The 20,095-nt window shown below is 32.7% G+C and overlaps 1 protein-coding gene across 8 annotated transcripts in view; it reads left to right on the top strand.

Annotated features, from left to right (window-relative positions):
* REDIC1 (regulator of DNA class I crossover intermediates 1) overlaps positions 1-20,095 on the top strand; it is a 172,892-nt gene that overhangs the window by 11,858 nt on the left and 140,939 nt on the right. For 7 of the 8 annotated variants that reach the window (XR_011609238.1, XR_011609237.1, XR_011609239.1 and 4 more), the window contains exons 2-6: positions 11,244-11,283; positions 14,102-14,240; positions 16,659-16,791; positions 17,167-17,215; positions 18,130-18,315. Coding sequence is in view for 5 of the 8 variants with exons in the window: in XM_071071891.1 (XP_070927992.1) it covers positions 11,244-11,283; positions 14,102-14,240; positions 16,659-16,791; positions 17,167-17,215; positions 18,130-18,315 (547 nt within the window). In the remaining 3 variants the exon portion in view is untranslated. The remainder of the gene's footprint in view (positions 1-11,243; positions 11,284-14,101; positions 14,241-16,658; positions 16,792-17,166; positions 17,216-18,129; positions 18,316-20,095) is intronic. The other variant, XM_071071893.1, reaches the window with a different exon arrangement.

Below are 20,095 nucleotides of genomic sequence, written 5' to 3'. Positions count from 1 at the left end.
TTAGTGTACCAGCTAGTTACATGAATGCAAGCTAATAGCTCCTATGCTTGGGTTGGGGTCAATAGGAGATGTGGGGAATTTTAGATTAGGAGTAAATGAAGTGTTTGTAGAGAATAGAGGCTTATCAGGCCTGTCAAGATACAAAGAATAGTGTGAAGACTGTTGCTATAGTGGGTTTGTCAACAACTGTTTTTCTCATTGTTTGATAATACTTTTGCAATAAATCTTTTTGGGAGCAGAGAGCTCAAATAAAGGAAAAGTTAATGTATGATGAAAATTTGACTACTGATACTTTGTTTTTCAAGGATGTTGATGACGAACCTGTAAATCGTGCACAAAATGTTTGCCAATATTTAGCATTCCCATGGTTATGTTACTGGCCACATGAAACTCTGAAGACACAAATCTACTGAAAAAGCATCAGAATTTACTTTCAAATTCAGTAGTTATTTTTGAGGAGATTATACCTGCAGATAACAATATAATATATATAACTGTAGAAGGCCCAATCAATTGTGAAGTATGAGTTTTCATTTACATCAAATGGCTTTTAAATTAATTCCACTTATTTTAATTTAATTTTTTCTTGTGTATTTTCAAAAATAAGAGTGATAGCTGTAAATGTATCTTTTATTAGCAGAAATTCATAAACAGTTGAATGATGCCAATTTTATCAGGGTAATCAATGCCGCAAACAGAAAATAAGCTAATACCAATAAGTTTTTCATCTAATTCATGGAATCAAAAAAATTTCTTAAAAGTTCTTTCTGTCAAAGGTGAAACATCCAATATTATCATTAATGCAATTGTGAATTTAGTTAAGTTCATCATTGAAGATAAAATTATTTCTGCAATATGGATACAAATTTTGTGGACCATAGTATAATGGTTAAAATGGAGTTCTTACTAAATTAAGTAACCTGTGAAGCTGAGATATACTCATAATTGGTTGTGATTGCATCAAAAGAAGTTCGATATTTTACCATATAGAAACTACAGTTGTCAAAAACTTATGAATTATTGTATAGATATTCAGTAATGTAACTGAGCTATAGTATTTTGAGTAAAACTGATGTTGTATATAAAGGAATGCTTTAGTATGTTGTTATAAGCTTCTTCTCTTTGCTTCTTTTCATTAATTGAATTTCATGAACACTTGAATCTTTGAATAATTATGTTATAAATTAATCTATGGGTCTTACAGTGTTAATGAACTGGTTTTGTTTTGTTTTGTTTTGTTTTTTTGAGGCGGAGTTTCGCTCTCGTTGCCCAGGCTAGAGTGCAGTGGCGCGATCTCACCTCAGTGCAACTTCCACCTCCCAGGTTCAAGCGATTAGCTTACCTCAGCCTCCTGAGCAGCTGCAATTACAGGCACCTGCCACCATGCCCAGCTAATTTTTTGTGTTTTTAGTAGAGACGGGGTTTTGCCATATTGGCCAGGCTGGTCTTAAACTCCTGATCTCAGGTGATCCACCCACCTTGGCTTCCCAGAGTGCTGGGATTACAGACATGAGCCACTGTACCTGGCCTATTGAACATTTTTATAAGCAGGTACTCTATACTTTGATGGCAAATTATTCAAAAACAGTTGGAAATTTTTATTTTAAACATTCCATGAATGGCCTGATCAAAAATTCAACTTTTGAAGCTCATAGTAAATTGTAATTATTGAAGATAAGGCTTTTAAAATTGAATTCTGCACAAGATTTAACTTTGAAAATATATTTTTGGTATTCAGATATATGGGAATATTGTGACTGGTACAAAGGTTTTGATGGAGTGCCTACTTTTAATTGGTTAATTTTTTTTTTTTTAGAAGAACAGAATGCAATTGAAGGAGTCTACAGTTTTATAGCATCTACATTTAGATAAATATTTAAAAGAATCAGATATTGCTGCTTATTTGTCAAGTTTTATCTTGTAAAAAATAAGGTATAAATTGAATAACAAAGAGTACTTGTGAAAATATTTGGACTAAATACTTATATAAAAACAAAAATTGGATAGTATCTTCCATTTGGCAAAATTTGTTCTGAGCTTACCAGGTACTTCATTATCTGTAGAGAAAGTATTTTCTCAGTTAATGTGAATTATGCAGAGTGTTGATTGAAAGTTCAACAGTTTTAAATTTATTAACCAAATGCAATTTTAAACATTGCAGGCAGTTTTATGAAGAGAATTTAAATGTTAGGAATTAATACTGAAAAACTGCTTTCTTCTGAAAACTATGAGTAACACACTGTTAGAGACATATGCAGTTTAAGTAATTGATGATAGCACATGTATACAATAAATATTTCTGCTTATACTTTTTGTTTAACCTTCTGGTAACTGATGTAAAGAACTGTTTTTGCTTTAATGTTCCCAGATTTACATATATATGTGTAAATATATATATATAGTTTTAACTTACGAAATCAGTTTATTTATATTTTTTATTTTTTGAGATGAAATATCTCTATGTTTCCCAGGCTGGAGTGCACTGGTGCCATCTCGACTCACTGCAACCTCTGACTCCCGGGTTCAAGTGATTCTCTTGCCTCAGCCTTCCGAGTAGCTGGGATTACAGGCACCCGACAACCATGCCCGGCTAATTTTTTGTATTTTTAGTAGAAACAGGGTTTCACCATATTGGCAAGACTGGTCTTGAATTCCTGACCTCAGGTGATCCTCCCACCTCGGCCTCCAAAAGTGCTGGGATTATAGGCATGAGCCACTGCACCTAGCCAAATAAGTTTATTTTTGAAAATCGTTTTTGTAGAAAATATTTTAGAGATTGACAACATAATGAAACCAATATTTTCATCCACAAATAACATTTTAAATGTGTATATATTTATATACATATATCTTTTTATGTGTATGCTACATGCATGTATCATACACATACACATTTGTACATACATATACAGTTACATGTTGCTTAGTGACAGGGTTACATTCTGAGAAATGTACCATTAGACAATTTTGTTGTTGTGTAAACATCATAGACTGTGCTTACAGAAACCTAGGGGGTCTAGCCTACTACACACCTATGCTATATGGCATAGTCTTTTGCTCCTAAGCTACAAACCTATACAGCATGTTACTGTACTGAATATTGTCAGTAATTATAACACAACAGTAAGTGTTTATGTATCTAAACAAATCTTAATGTGGAAAGGATGCAGTAAAAATACCATATAAAAGATAAAAAATGGTACATCTATATAGGGTACTTACCGTGACTGCAGCTTGCAGTACTGGAGTTGACCTGGGTGAGTCAGTGAGTGAATGGTGAGTGAATGTGAAGCATTAGGACATTACTGTATACTACTGTAGACTTTATAAACACTATACCCTTAGGCTACACTAAATTTATTTTTAAAGATGTTTTTCTTTCTTTAGTAATAAATTAACCTTAAGCTAATGGAACATATTTTACTTTATAAACTTTTAAATTCTTTTTGAGTCTTTCGTAATAACACTTTGCTTAAAACACAAACACATTGAACAGCTGTATGAGACTATATCCTTAGTGTGTAAGATTTTTTTCTATTTTTAATTTCTTAAAACTTTTCAAAGTTTTTTATTAAAAATGAAAACACAAATATACACATTAATCTAGGCTCACATGGTTAGGGATCATCAATCTCATTGTCTTCACCTCTACATCTTGTTCCACAGGAAGGTCTTCAGGGCAATAACATGAATGAAGCTGTCATCTCCTATGATAACAATGCCTTCTTCTGAAACACATTCTGAAGGGCCTGCCTGAGGCTGTTCTACAATTAACTATTTTTTTTTTTAATAAGCTGAAGGACTATATGCTAAAATAACAATAAGTATAGTAATAATAAATACATAAAACAGTAACACAGTCTTTTATCATCATTATCAAGTATTATGGGCTCTACATAATTGTATGTGCTATACTTTTATACCACTTACAGTACAGTAGGTTTATTTATACCAGGATCACCACAACATGTTAGTAATGTTTGCTACCATGTTCTGACAACTAGGCAATCACTAGATGATAGGAAGGTGTCAGCATCATTACACTCTTATGGGACCACTGTAGTATAATATAAGTTGTCTGTCCTTGACTGAACCATCGTTATGCAGTGTGTGATTTTATTTACTCCTTGAAACTTAACTGTAAGTGTTATAATAGTCTCAGTTCATTATCTACCCTTTTTCTTCTTGTCAATAGTTACATTTTAAAAGATTTATATTAAAAAGTTTTTTATGGTTCCATATGAACTTTAAAGTAATTTTTTCCAATTCTGTGAAGAAAATCGGTGGTAGCTTGAGGGGGATAGCATTGAATCTATAAATTACTTTGGGCAGTATTGCCATTTTCATGATATTGATTCTTCCTATGCAGGAGCTTGGAATGTTCTTCCATTTGTTTGTGTCCTCTTTTATTTCGTTGAGCAGTGGTTTGTAGTTCTTGAAGAGTTCCTTCACATCCCTTGTAAGTTGGATTCCTAGGTATTTTATTCTCTTTTTAGTAATTGTGAACGGGAGTTCACTCATGATTTGGCTGTTTGTCTATTATTGGTGTATAGGAATGCTTGTGATTTTTGCACATTAATTTTGTATCCTGAGACTTTGCTGAAGTTGCTTATCAGCTTAAGGAGATTTTAGGCTGAGATGATTGGGTTTTCAGCTGGAGGCATCATGGTGCCTGACCTCAAACTATACTACAAGGTTACAGTAACCAAAACAGCATAGTGCTGGTACCAAAACAGACATATAGACCAATGGAACAGAACAGAGACCTCAGAAATAACACCACACACATCTACAGCCATCTGATCTTTGACAAACCTGACAAAAACAAGCAATGGGGAAAGGATTCCCTATTTAATAGATGGTGCTGGGAAAACTGGCTAGCCATATGTAGAAAGCTGAAACTGGATCCCTTCCTTACACTGTATACAAAAATTAACTCAAGGTGGATTAAAGACTTAAATGTAAGACCGAACAACATAAAAACCCTAGAAGAAAACCTAGGCAATACCATTCAGAACATAGTCATAGACAAAAACTTCATGACTAAAACACCAAAAGCAATAACAACAAAAGCCAAAATAGACAAATGGGATCTAATTAAACTACAGAGCTTCTGCACAGCAAAAGAAACTATCAGCAGTGTAAAACAGGCAACCTACAGAATGGGAGAAAATTTTTGCAATCTACCCATCAGACAAAGGGCTGATATCCAGAATCTAAACAAATGTACAAGAAAAAAAACCAAAAAACAAAAAACAACCCCATCAAAAAGTGGGCAAAGGATATGAACAGACACTTCTCAAAAGAAGACATTTATGCAGCCAACAGACATGTGCAAAAATCCTCATCATTACTGTTCATCAGAGAAATGAAAATCAAAACCACAATGAGATACCATCTCACACCAGTTAGAATGGTGATCATTAAAAAGTCAGGAAACAACAGATGCTGGGGAGGATGTGGAGAGATAGGAAACCTTTTACACTGTTGGTAGGAATGTAAATTAGTTCAACTATTGTGGAAGACAGTGTGGCGATTCCTTTAGGATCTAGAACTAGAAATACATTTGACCCAGCCATCCCATTACTGGACATATACCCAAAGGATTATAAATCATTCTATGATAAAGACACATGCACATGTATGTTTATTGTGGTGCTATTCACAATAGAAAAGACTTGGAACCAACCCAAATGTCCATCAATGATAGACTGAATTAAGAAAATGTGGTACATATACACCACGGAATGCTATGCAGCCATAGAAAAGGATGAGTTTATGTCCTTTGCAGGGACCTGGTTGAAACTGGAAACCATTGTTCTAAGCAAACTATCTCAAAAACAGAAAACCAAACACCACATGTTCTCACTCATAGATGGGAGTCGAACAATGAGAACACATGGACACAGGACAGGGAACATCACACACTGGGGCCTGTCGGTGGGTGAGGGGCTGGGGCAGGGATAGCATTGGGAGAAATACCTAATGTAAATGGCGAGTTGATGGGCGCAGCAAACCAACATGGCACGTGTATAGCTGTGCAACCTGCACATTGTGCATATGTACCCTAGAACTTAAAGTATTAAAAAAGTTTGTTTTAGGGATGTAGAGGTTTTATGGTATTTATAATATTGCTTATTAAAATTCAAATCCAAGTCTAGCTACCTGTAAGACTATCAGGAATGTTTTTGTGGAAATCTTACAAAGTTTGTAGCTATAAAATTAGTTGCTAAATTGCATCTAAGAACCAGTTATTTTGATGAAAATATGTTAAATGTTTCAAGACTATTTCTAAATTTTAGAGATAGTACTAATGGAACTATGAGTATATTCATTTTTTTCTTCTTGAACTAATGATAATGCAAATAGCTTGAAATATACTTCTGTGTTGGAGTGTCATTTGCATTCTGAAATATCTTCCACTGTGTGACTCAGGAAATGGCTGTTCATGTTTATGATTACAGCTTATAGCTGTGGAACAGTGTTTTCTGTGTGAAAATACTGCAAGAATGTGGTCTCCGAGAACTTATTTTAATTAGGCTCTGTATTCTAAATATTAGATGAAGTTTTGCTTTATTGGTTTAACGTTCTTTTTCCCTTAATACCTTTCTTTGGTAATTCATACTTCTGTGAAAACTTTTTCTTTTGCATTGTAAGAGAAGTTACTTAAAAGCCATAACATTCTAACATGTATCATTACTATTCCTATCACATCAGGTCAACCTGCTTTAGTTTTGTGGAAAGCCAATGTAAGTACTTTTTCTAGGCTAGTTACTGTCTTGAATGTTAATAAGTCTACCAGCTAAACAATGTTAGATTTTGATGTTTTAGGTTAATATTAATTTCAGTGTGACACAAACCATAAAATACTGTTTTTCATTTGCTAATTATTGGTCTATTAATTTTCTTTAAATTTTCCACTTTTCATCAAATTTAAGATATTATTATAAGAGCTTAGCAGTCTGGAGCAGTCTCTTTTGCATGGCACGATGCCCCTAAGAAAACAAACTGATCAAGAAACTAAAAAGCAAAACAAAACAAAGGAAGCAAAAAAGAACAAGTTAATACTGACAGTATTAACTGTCAGTTTATATGACACTCATAGTTTTTAATTCCTAATACAGTTTTAATAGTTCCTGCATACTCCATGTAAAATGTACGTGTTAGTGTTTTTTTAAACATTTCTTTGGCAACTTTATTGCATTTGTGTCTTTTTAATTTTTTTTAAAAAAGGAAGTATTTCTTTAGCATTTTCCTTTAAACCTTTCCTTACTAGAAGGAATAGCAAGGAGCAGAAATGCCCTCATGCGTTTTTGTAATTAGCATGGTAGTTTTTCCCTCTCCCTCTACTCCTTTTTTCTCATTTCTCTTTCTCTTCCCTTCTCCCTCCCTTCTCTCCTTTAACCCCTTTATACTTTTTTGTTTTTAAATTTTTTTCTTTCTTAGCAAAGAATAATGTAACAAATATTTATGTTACTACTATCTAGAATGGATAACTTGTGGAGGATTCTATGAAGAGGTTATGACCTACCAATTTTCTTTTAAGTACAAAATGATTTTGAATCAATACCTATTATAATGACAACTAATATTGTTCATTCAAACTTTCATTGAAAGAGATGGTTGTACATATTTCTTTAAAAATTCATTTTCCAGAATAACGTAGTAATTACTGTTTAAAAAAGACGAACCTCATTCCCACTTTCTAGCTCACTCCCAATTCACTAGTAATTTAAATTTCAAGACAAAAATTAGAGAAACACATATTTTAGTTTGGTTGAGTGTTGTAGTACATAAGTCGAAGAATGTAAAACAACACTGAAAGCTAAGTAGGGGCATGCTATGGAAGTCATCTCCCTAAATGATGATCAGAGGTGTGTTTTAAAGCAGTTACTTATATAGCAAAATATATTGGAGAACATTTGCATAAAATCAAAGAGACCCTTTACAATGTAATTATGACAGTTGACTACATACATAATACTGCAGTAGTCAGTGTGGAATGCTTTTAGCAATGACTGCTAGGGATTCATTGGCAAGTCCTTTTAATTATAATTTATTTTTGTCATATATAAAGTTCCAGCTAGTTTCCCCTACTACTTAGGGAATATAGTCTCTTATCACTGTTGTCTTATTTTTATATTGGCCTAAGCAAACCACAAGAAGCAACTATTAAGGAGTACATATATCCTGACATAGCCAAATAAAAATGACTTTTGGATCATTACCTATTTTCATTTTATTATAGCAGTGTAGTAGACATTTGTGTTCTTTGGCATACCAGTATCTGAGGCCCCTGTTTATGTGTGGTATATCTGTCTACCACCTTAGGAGTTTTGGTGATAGGTACAGGCCACCTTCCTCTATAGTAAAGCTGAAAACAACAACAACAACAACAAATAAACAAGCCTAGATACTTGTTTCCTAGTCTGTTTTGCAGCTAGTGAATGGGTACATGATCTAAGCTCAATTTTGGTGCTCTTGTCTTGTACTCTGAATCAAGAGTTAGTGAACCAAGAAAATAGGGACTGCAGTTCATCTGTTTTTGTAGTAGGCAGTTGTAGGAGCTGCAGCAGGATTGAATTTTCAGGGACAAGGATGCCAGGGGAAGTGCTGTCCAGGAGTGGAAATGGTATAGTCAGCAGTATCCAGTATTCACCAGTGCCAGCAGTGGTATCCTTATGAGACTAATTGTTGCATGATTTTGGCCATATTCCCAAAACTGCCTAGACTTCCTTGTTCTTGCCATTTGACAAGCATGCCTTCTCAGCAGGTCTGTTTGGCTATCCATTTTTCTTTTAATACATTTATTTTCTGTTTGAATCAGCCAAATGTACTTTCTGTTGCTTATAAGAATTCTGACTGACGCACTCTTCTTCTTTAGTGCAAATAATTGAGAGTGACTGTATTCGGGAAAATATTTAGTTTATGTGGACATACCATTCTCTTAATAACAGTGATAGCCTTAATACTCTAAAATGTTCTGTTTAAGAAATGACCTTTGACATATATGTCAGAATCCTTTTTCATTTTCACTGCAGTCTAGTGATTGCTAGGCTGATGTAGATATTGGTGTTAACTTCCTAATTAATTTTTTTCTTAGGCACATAGGGATGGGCATTAAGTAGTATGTAGCATTTGGTGATAGCCATGAATGTCCTGGATAAGAGAAAATCAGCCTGGAATAAAATCACACAATGCATACATATATGAAGACCATATTTATTTTGATGTCTTAGTTTTACTGAGCTCTATAACATGGAGACTGCTTATACAATAAACATTTATTTTTGTTAACTCTTTTTAGTCTGGATTGTGTAATACTGCCAGCTCTGTTATACTTTCTATATTTCTGAACTTTGAAAAGTCACTTTACTTTCTGTGCATAAGCTTTGCGAGTTTTAAAATGATGGAGAATAAACTAATTTCTCAGGTCCTCCTTAGTCTTAGCAAGTAAGTCAGTAAAATGAATTTTTTTGAAATTTTTCTTTGTAAAGTTTGAATGGCAGCAGTACACTTATGATGCTGCATGCAGCAGAATATATAGGGTTCTTTGCTCAATGAGTTCAAATGGTCAATTGAGACATAGCTAATGAGTCAGCTGGATTCTAATGAGTCCACCCTGAACGTGCCTGATCTCAGAAACTAAGTAGAGTTGGGCCTGGTTAGTTCTTGCATGGGGGAACAAAGGTAATGGGAAGTATGTTAAAGAACACATTCAATAAGTTGCAAAGTCTGGGGTATTTAGTAATTGTCATTGGTAAAGTTTATGAAAATCACTGGGAAAAATGAACAACTTTGTATATTCTCGGTTGATATACTTGAAAGGCAGTTTTGGCTAAGAACTCCAATATCAGACACCCTGGATTTGAATTCTGCCTCTACCACTTATAAGCGGTGTGATCTTGGGGAAGTTACTTAACCTGTCTTTGCCTTAGTTTCCTCATCAGTCAAGTGGGTACAGAAATAGAACCTACCTTACAGAGCTGCCATGGAATTAAATGAGCTTATACATGTAAGGTGTCTGAAGTATCTAGAATGGTGAAAGATATATGGTATTTAGTATTAGCGATGATTATTTTGATATTAGATATTATATAGTTAAGACACAGTGTCGTTTTACTTATTTTTACATAAATCTTGAATTTGAGGCCATAGTGTTATGCATGTCTAAAAGTTATGTAAATCTGGTAATATTGTCGTGAATATTTTATAGTGTTCCACTATTATTAATAGAACAAATATAACCATTAAATACTGCACTATCATTGGTATTCAGTGCTGTATTTGGCTCAAGGATTATCGATACAAAACACATCTAGAACTACTAGGTTTTTTTTTTTTTTTAAAGAAGATGCTATTGTCTGCATTTTTGTGTTTCCCCCAAGTTCATATGTTAAAATCCTGACTCCCAAGGTGATGGTATTAGGAGGGGGTGGCTCTGGAAGGTGATTGGGTCACAAGGGCAGTGTCTTCATGATTCAGATTCATACCCTTGTGAAAGAGGTTGCATAGAGCTAGCTCACCCCTTTTACTAAATAAGGATACTGCAAAAAATGTCATCTGTAAACCAGAAAGTGGGCCCTCACCAGACATCGAATGTGTTGGTGCCTTGATCTTGGACTCCCTAGCCTCTAGAACTGTGAGGAATAAATTTCTCTTCTTGGTATGCTCCCTGGCTTTATGGTAGTTTGTTATAGCAGCCTGAACAGATTAAGACATAGATATGAGATTTCAAGTAAATACAGCTGATATATTAATGTAACTGATGTTGCTCTAGCAATACACTTCACATTTCCTTAGATCCCAAGTAGATTTCAACTTCCTCTCTATTCTCTGTTGATTTCAGTAGAATGTTGAAATACAAAGAAAAAGAAGAATGTTGACCAAGAATATTGCTATCAGATAAGAATGTTTCAGGGATATATTCTTTCCAATGAATTTTTTTTTTTTTTTTGCTTATCTTAGCATTAGAATTCAGATTTATTTTATACTTAATTATTCATCATCAGTATGCAGTTTTTTTTTTTTTATTAGATCTTGGATTTCCTATCTAAGAAAATTTTGTGAAACATCATACTGTAAATACTTTAAGAATATTTTTATAGTTTCTTTTCAGAAAAAAATGCAATGATACTACACTTTTAGATTTTAACTCTAAATCTTCTATTAAGCTAAACTGGCAATTGTCTTAAAGGTCATTTCTTTAATCACTATGTATTTTATTCTGCTTCCTTTTTCAGGTCCAGGGTTCTGATCAAGCAGGAAAGGAGAAAGCAAAAGGTAAAGAAAAAAATGTTTTTATTTTTGTCAGCCTGATGAGAACAATGACCTTGAAGTGTTTTTCTACCACCAATACATTCACCTAAGTGAAACTGGAGGCCACCTTCCTTTGTTCTTCTACATCCTTGTTGATACTTAGTTAGCCACTCATTTTGCTCAGTCAGAGACTTAAAGATCATTGTTGATTACTGCTGTCCTTCTAGTTCCAAAATGTATCCCAAATCTGACCACTTCTCACTACCTGAGTATTGGTATTCTAATTTAAATAATCATTTATTACCTAATAAATGATTACAGTAATGGTGTCATAACCTGTGTACTACTTCCATTTAGTTTGTCTTTATTTTTTATTACACTGATTGCATTCCATAGTAAGGTTGAGCATGTATATACTTTACAACTGAGCAAAGAAACTCTTGTACATGTGCCCTTTTGGATATGTACAAGATTTGCTTGAGTCATTGTTATGCTGAAATAGGAAACAGAGAGAGAGAAGGAGAAAGAAGACAGGCAAAGGGAAGGAAGGAAAGGGAAAGAGAACTGCCCCAACATCCATTAGCAGTAGAATAGTAGAATGGTTAAACAAACTATGGCATATCCAGTGATAGCATAGCAGTGAAAATGTATAAGCTGCATATAATTAATGCAGATGAATCTCAAATACACAATGTTGAGCAAAAGAAGAAACTCACAGAATATAAGCAGTAAGATTCCTTTATATAAAGTTCTAAAACAGAAAAAAACCCAATAATGTTAATACGATCAAAGGTAGTAAAGTGTAAAGAAAACGGAGTGATATTATAAAAGCAGGATAGTGACCATCTATGTTTTCTTTTCCTTCCCAAGCTATCCCCTTTTATATTGTATCTCATTCATTTCTCAGTCATCTTGCTAACATCAACAATGAACTTTTTGTTGTTCAATTGAAAGGATATTTGTCAGTCCAATTCATTTTATTATGTTGCCATCTCCTACACAGTTTGCCATTCCTTTCATCTGGAAACAAATTCTTTCTGTTCTTTCTTCGGTACATTCTCCAGATTTTATTTCTGTCTCTCTGGTTGTTCCTTTTTAATGACTGTTTTCAAGTTAAAATTTGATTACTTGGTTTCTGAAAGTTTTCTGATTCTTTTCAAATTGTTTTCTAGTTGTTTTTACCAAGTGAGACTTGACAAAAAAATTGAGCTTAGTCTTGTCAAGTGAATCAATTAGTTACGTACTTCTGTTCTTTCTTGGAACAGGTATTAGATGCTATCATGATGGCTAGAGAATATGGGACAGACTTCTTCAACATATTTCCTGGAATAAAGGCTTAGTCCCTTTGACAGTCTTTGTGTTGTTCTTCCTTATTCCTGGAACCTTACATTCCTACCCTCTTTGGATAGCTCTGACTCATCTATCTATCTTAGAACCCATTTCCTAAGAAATCTTCCTTGTCCTCCTCCCTTCCCTGTACCCACCCTGCCCCCAAACAATAATTTACATACCTTTCCTAGGTTTTGATACCATCCCCAATCATAGTCAGTTGTATTTATTTGTGTCATCATCTCCCTCACTATGGTCTTATCCACCACAAAGTATAGTGCCTTTGTACTTTGTACAGATGAACTAACAAGTTCTTAATTCCAGGACACAATCAATTATAAGATCTAGCAATGACTGAGTTATTGTTTCAAGGGGGAAAAATATTTACATCCTGAAGATCCTGTTATTTCATTGCTTAACCATAGTGTAGTCTTTAAAAATACATTTTAGTCTAATTTGGGGTTCCAGATCACTCAAATGAAATGTGAACAAATCCTTTTATCTATTATTTATTTTGTAAAACATTTACTTTTTTTGTGTGATCATTAGCAGGTCTCTTATAGTTCTTACAAGATTTTTACAAACTTAAAAGTTATAATTAACAATATTCTGAGATGTTACTGTGAAAGAGCCTCAACTTCTTGAAAATAAATATGATATGTAACCTCTTCAGATTATGACCTCTTGCACTAAATATTTTGCCATCTTGGCTTTTTCTCATTTCTGACAATTTCACATTTATAATTACATTTATAGCATTATATTATGAGTTATATAATGGAAGAGAAGTTATAATGAGTTATAATGGAAGAGAAGATGTTTTCACAGTGTCTTAATATCTAGCACATAATAGTGGCTTGATAAATAAATGTTAAATAGTTAATTTTTATTTAAATGAATTAATGATGTAACCTGAAAGAGAAAGAATGGCAATAAGAAAGAATAATAATTCAAACAGAAAGAAAATAAAAACTGGATAAAGTGATAATTATGTGCAAGTCTGGTTAAATAACAAACATCTAGGAATCCTGGAGGGATAACAAATAAATGAAATTGGCTGTGGTTGCAGATTAATTTGCACATAGCTTTTTTTTTCTTCATTTCTGTTGACTTTCAATGGCACTCAGCTGTACATATTTTTAAGGTTTTCTATATCTGCAGAATAGCATACTTTGTAGAAAAACAAGATTTTGGCCTGTCAGAATTGTTGTTCTGTTACTAGATTTTTTTAACTTTCTATATACAGATAATTTCTAATCTTTTGATTTCAGAGAATAGCTTTATAGCATTCTGTTTTAAAGGTTATGCTTAAGATCATAAAAGGCTGTGAAATTTAGTCTTTAGGCAAACTGCAAGTTATGATTAATTGTAATTTATTTGTAAACATACAAAGATGTCACAAAATATAAAAATATCAAGTCAATGACTTAATAATAGGATTGCTTTTTATTATTTATAATTCTGTTTAAAACCACGTATTTGCTGCATTATTTTTAATTTTTAATTATTTTAGGAATATTTTGAAAAACACAGGTTAAAATCAAAAATGAAATCACTCGGAGTTTTATCTCCTGTCAAAAATTCTGCTGTCAGCTTAGACATTCTTAACCTATATATGGTAAATCAGATATCTTGCAAGAAGAAAATCCCTGGTAAGTCATTCCAACTGCATTCTGTTTTGAACTTGATGTAATCATAATAATGTTTAGCCTTCTAATTAGTTTGTAATTTTAGAGCTCAAAGCATGTGGAAAATTAATTTTAAAATTTGGTTGCTCTCTTAAATTAGATGCCTAGTTAATATCTGCTTAAAATGTTTTGTTGCTTAATCCATTTATTTTTATTTTTATGTTGTGTATGTGTTATATAAAACTAATTTATTAGGTGTCATTAAACTTATTATAGTACAGTTGTTATATTATTCTATACAGGTAGGTAGTTACCAAAGTTTAGCTAGAGAGCAGGGAATAAATGTTAATACATGTCAACAAATTAACTATTCTTTATATTTAGAGGATAGGTATGAAAGGAAGATCTGGAAACATTCTTGCCTCAATGACTAGTTTCCTATGCCATCACTTGAATTATTTATTACACTTTACTGGGATGTTAATCATAGCAGTCTAATACTGCAAAATAAAGTCCGTTTTGTCATATATTTTGATTCTTCAAGTAAATAAAAAGCTTAATTAGAGTATATTTTTCCTCTCTCAGAGGAACTTGTGTATGATATTTAAGTTTTAAAACAACTGCTAAAAATGAGAGCATAAAAATAAGACAATTTATCAGGAAGGGATAGAAATTCATCAGAGTATTGTTAATATTTCATTTCCTTTCTCCGTCATTTTTTTCCTCCCTCCATAGATAACAGTTTACACAAGTAAATTTAGTTATACTTTAGAAGGAATAAATACATTGTTCATGGACTTTGAGAATAAAACTTTTTGTTGTAAATCTCTTTGATGTATTTACCTTTATTTATTCCCAGTCGTAGGGTAATCAAAATATATTTCCTCATCCATTGCTAGATTTATGGCTAAAGCTTCAATAACAAAAGACAGATTAACAGGATAAAAACATACAGATTTATTTAGTAAGTTTTCTGTGACACAAGAGCCTTGATAAAAAAGTTAATATCTTAAGATTGGAAGAAATGGCTAAACTTGTGTATTTTTCTTGTCAGGTTTGATGAAAAAGTGGATAGTCCTCAAGAAGTATGATTGGATTTTTAAAAGAATGATCTAATAGTAATAAACTAAGGGGATCTTAGCAAGACCTCTTTGCTCAGATTCTTCTTTGTGACCCTGTGTCTTCAGAGATAGGGATATTATTTTCTTCCAAGTATAACCAGGGCACCTCTCAAATGAGGGTTTTATGACCTGCTTCAGGGGGAAGCTGAGAGTAACCTTCTTGCTTCTGCTATTTTCTTAAATAGCAGGATGTCTTATTTGGGGATAATGTCCTGAACCCCTGCACTTTCTTTTCATTTATTTCTTCAGCATATTTTTATTGGGTACCCACTGTAAGTACTCTATTGGGTGCTGAGGATAAAACAGAAAGCAAACTTTATTAGTCAGGACTTGTGGCTGCAAATGACAGAAGTTCAAAACAGATACCTTTTTACTGCTTTAACAGGAAGAGTGATGGTGCAGTGGGCCTCAGAGACGACTCGAAACAGGAACTTGGATACTATCAAGATTCTTTTTCACTTCAGTTACTAACTTTATTTTCTCAGGCTGTCTTCATCATTGAGGCTCAAAACATGGCCTTAAGAAACTAATATTACTCACCTCCTCTAGTTTTGCCACCAAGGAAATACTGAGAATTGTTTCTCTGGTCCCACATTTCAAAATTCCACTGTAAGAATGTTGCCTTGTGCTACTGGTACCAATCTCACAGTGAAACAATTTCATTTATAACTAGAAGAATGGGATGCTATTATTGGTTCATCTTTAGTCAGATGGCTACTGCCAAATCACGTATTTTATCCAGAGAGGCAAGAGTTTTATTTTGTTTTGTTTTTAAAGACAGGGTTTCACTGTGTTGCCCAAGCTGGTCTTGAACTCTTGGCCTCAAGCAATCCTCCAACTGCAGCCTCCTTAGTAACTGGGATTACAGACATGAGCCACTGTGCCTGGCTTGAGGCAGGGTTTTATAAGAAGATATAAAATCTACACTATAACTATGTATATAGTTGGGGTGGGTGTATCACAAAAATACAGTGGGTGAAAGTACTGACCAAAGAAAGGGAAAATATAAAGTACAGTGGGAATATATAACATAGTATCTAATATAGTTTGGAGATCGGAGAAATCTTGGTGGAAGAAAAAGTAGAACTAAATTAATAGGGCACCTATAATGAGTATATAAGATAATGAAGAAAAATATATTTTAAAGTCTCTGTGATAGTTGTTTATATTGTAATGATTTATTAACACTGACAGAATGTAAATATTTTAGTAAAATTTCTTAGATGTACATTTATGTAATGAACATTATATATTAAGCAGTACTTTTACAAGATTTTATTACTCTTATTTTAAAATTATAATTATATATTTTTTATTGTAGAAACTGTGAGGAAACCAACCCATGTGAACATGAATAGAGGCATAAAAATGCCCCTAAGAAAGCATAATTTAGAACTCCCAATATCGCCTCACTGTGTACCTTCTAAACTCTGCCTTGATGATACAGAAACCAAGTAGGTTTTAGCTAGGATTTATATTATTAATGTTTAAACTGGTTATTATCAACACTTTTACTCACTGGAAACTGTATAAAATACTTACCTTCTACCTCCAGTTTTTGTTTGTTTGGCTGTTAACAGTATTATACAATGATTAAGACCTTTATCAAATGATCCAGATTTTGTACACTTTGTTTGACTAACCTTATCATAAAAATATCTATCTCTAGTATTAATATAATTTTTATAAAACAGTAATATTATGACCCTGTAATGATTTATGTAGGTTTCTGTGTGTTTTGTGTAGAGCAGTATGAATTTTAAATACAGGAAAGGACAGTCAATTTTATTTCCATTTATATTTTTAACCTAAATTTTTCTTTTCATTAGCATAAACTATCAAAGACTAAGTAGCAAGGAAGATCTTGGCCCAGTCCAGGTGAGATTAAAAAAAAAAAATTCTATAAGTTATTTCAGCAATTGTGACATGCCGCCTAATGATCTAAATGTCTGAATACTGGAGAAAATTATTTTAAAGAAAATTTTGAGTCTTTAATTCTTTTAAAAGTTTTCCAGGTGGGAAATCTATGCCTTGAGAATATTTTAATTGATTGCTTATGAGAATCCCTTTGGACTACTGGTAATGTGACTAGGCCTATGTTTGCATAACATTTGATTCTGCTTGTTACTGATGAGCTGCCAAGGACAATTCACTTAGAGATTCTTACTTGGGGTTCACGTGATTATTGAGCAATTCATCTGTTCAAACATAGTAACCAGATTACTTTATATCAAATTGTGATGTCCAACTCTCACGTGGATCCCAAGATGATTTCTCTTTCAAAGTATAGCAAATAATTTTCTTAGCAAATAAAATTTTAATCAATTAGAAAATGCATAGATTATAATTAAATATAATTAAAGCTTGAAACTTTAACATCTAATGTCATTTTGTTAGCTATCATTTTTTTTTTCCTTTGAATTGCCAGAGTTAAGCTAGATCAGAAAGATAATGGCAATGATATTAAAATCCCTTAGAAATCTTGTCACCTGGATTATGGGTTAATGAAACTCAGATTTCCTGTCTTTAGAAGGTAGCCTACAGGAATGGAGGGTGGAGAGGAGCAGGAGTAGGGTAGGCAGAGGGAAAGGTGCTCTTGAGTATATAGCCTTCCCTAATAACCACTCTCTTCCTAGTAAATTCTGTCAATTACTGATGGGTTGCCTTGCCTTAGGACTTTTTCTTTTGTAACCCCTGCCCTTTTCACTTATTTTAATTTCACTGTTTTGACTTTTCTCTTCTCTAGTTTACATATTTTGGTAATGTAAATGATTTTATCTTCTTTCCTATAGTCACAAGGCATGGACTCATATACTACGCTTGACCCTCAGTTCAGCAAAATAGAGAACTGCAGTTTCACTCCAACATCTTTTTCAGTGGAGTTAGCTTCTAACAGACATATTTCAAAACTAAATTTCACACCCGGAATAGCACCTACTCCTCAGAAACTTGCATATGAAAAAAAGCAGAATGACCAGGTACCTTTGAATCATTACTTCTTAGCATTTTATATCATTATATTTTCATGAAACTCTTTTTTTCTCTTTTTATAGATTTAAAATATTTACATTTTGAATTGCTATAGATATAAAAAAATTAGGAGATAAATTAAGGATAATTCCCTTTAGATCAAAAACTTAATTCTTTGCAGTGTAGAAGATTGTGAATCCCAGAGCTGGGGTGTTTTTTTAAAAAAATCTTGGAATTTATCATTCTATTAGAAAACTATTGATAGTAGAATTGAAAGTAGTTCAGTGTGTTATATAGTAGTTGATGTTTATAATCACTGTAATTGATTAATTGGTGATGTCATGATGACCCAATATGCATGATATGGAAAGTGTCCTGTGAAAGCAATATATAGTTTCAGAGATGTCATAGTAGTCTTAAAGTGTGAAATGTGATGGCTTGATTCTTTATAATTTGAAAGATGACAAGTTTTTATGTTTGTTTTTTGATCAACACTATACAAATATGTAGAGATATGTAGTGCTAAAATGTTGTTCAATCATTGTGTGCTCTAAAGTTAAAAATATAAAATATATAAATATTAAAATTCTAAAATACATCTGTCATAAAGCATACCAGGAAATAATCTACTAAAAATGAAATTTAATTAAATGGTAATTAGGAAAATGCTTATGTAAACACTCTGTCTTGTTAATAGGAATACTTAGTTTTGAATTTATCTTATTTTTAGCATGCAGTGGTTTTATGACATATTTATATATTTATAAATCAATTTATAATTAATTTATAGTTCTAAATTTTAGAAATTATATTATAGTTAATGCTATGTATTATAGCATATCAGTTATATATATGCCATATGATAGTTATATATAATTCCATTTTGTTAAAGTTTTTATTAAAGACTTCCCAGATAAGGGAAAATGAAGTATTACATTTCTGTGACCCATGCTAGCCTTATTATAAAGGCCCAATACTTTTCGAATGATGCAATGAAAGACATTCTATTACCCATTCAGTTTGTATTTCGTAAGACAAAAACCTGCATTCTAGATCAGCTTATAACTCATCCTTGCTCTATTAAATAGTTTAAAGATAAAGGATAAAACATCTGTGCAATCTCTACTTAACTTTCTTGCCTATAGATATTATACACTGCAGGTTAATGATGAGCTCAGAGAGGTAAATAATGTTATACTTAACATGGTAAAAGACTGGAAAGAGAAAATGTCCCTTTTCAATCATAGTGTCACATCATGAAATACTAGGGAAGTACTTAATAGTGTACTTTGAGGAATTTCGAAAAAAGTGAAAATAATTACAGTGAAATTATAAAATACAAAAGAAAATGGGTTGAAAAACAAGTTAGAAGAAAAAGTGGCTTGGGGTTTCCTGATCCTTAGTTAAGTAGTATTTGTTGAATATGAAATACTATATTCTCTTCTCTTTTGATTTCTTTCTTATTTTAAGGGATAATGTTTTGCACCTCTGTCACTGTCTCTCAGATGTATTAGTTAGCTGAGACATTAGTGTAAGCTCTCTCTGACTTTAGTACATTTTTTTTCCCCCCAAAGACTTTCAGTGTCTTTTTTTGACTCTCTCTCTTTTTTTTTTTTTTCTGACAATTCTGTCATTGGTTGTGTTTGGACTTCTCATTTATGTTTCATGAGTTATAAATCAAATGTATGACAGATAAAAATCATTGTTGAACAGATTAGTGTTGGGCCAATATAGTAAGTTACATTTATAGAGTACTTTCCACATTAACAAATTGATTATATTCTTTTC

The sequence above is a fragment of the Macaca nemestrina genome, chromosome 10, assembly GCF_043159975.1.
Source record: "Macaca nemestrina isolate mMacNem1 chromosome 10, mMacNem.hap1, whole genome shotgun sequence".
Classification (NCBI taxonomy): Eukaryota; Metazoa; Chordata; class Mammalia; order Primates; family Cercopithecidae; genus Macaca; species Macaca nemestrina.
Note: the sequence above shows the minus strand (reverse complement) of the source record. Positions and strands in the feature narration are given on the sequence as shown.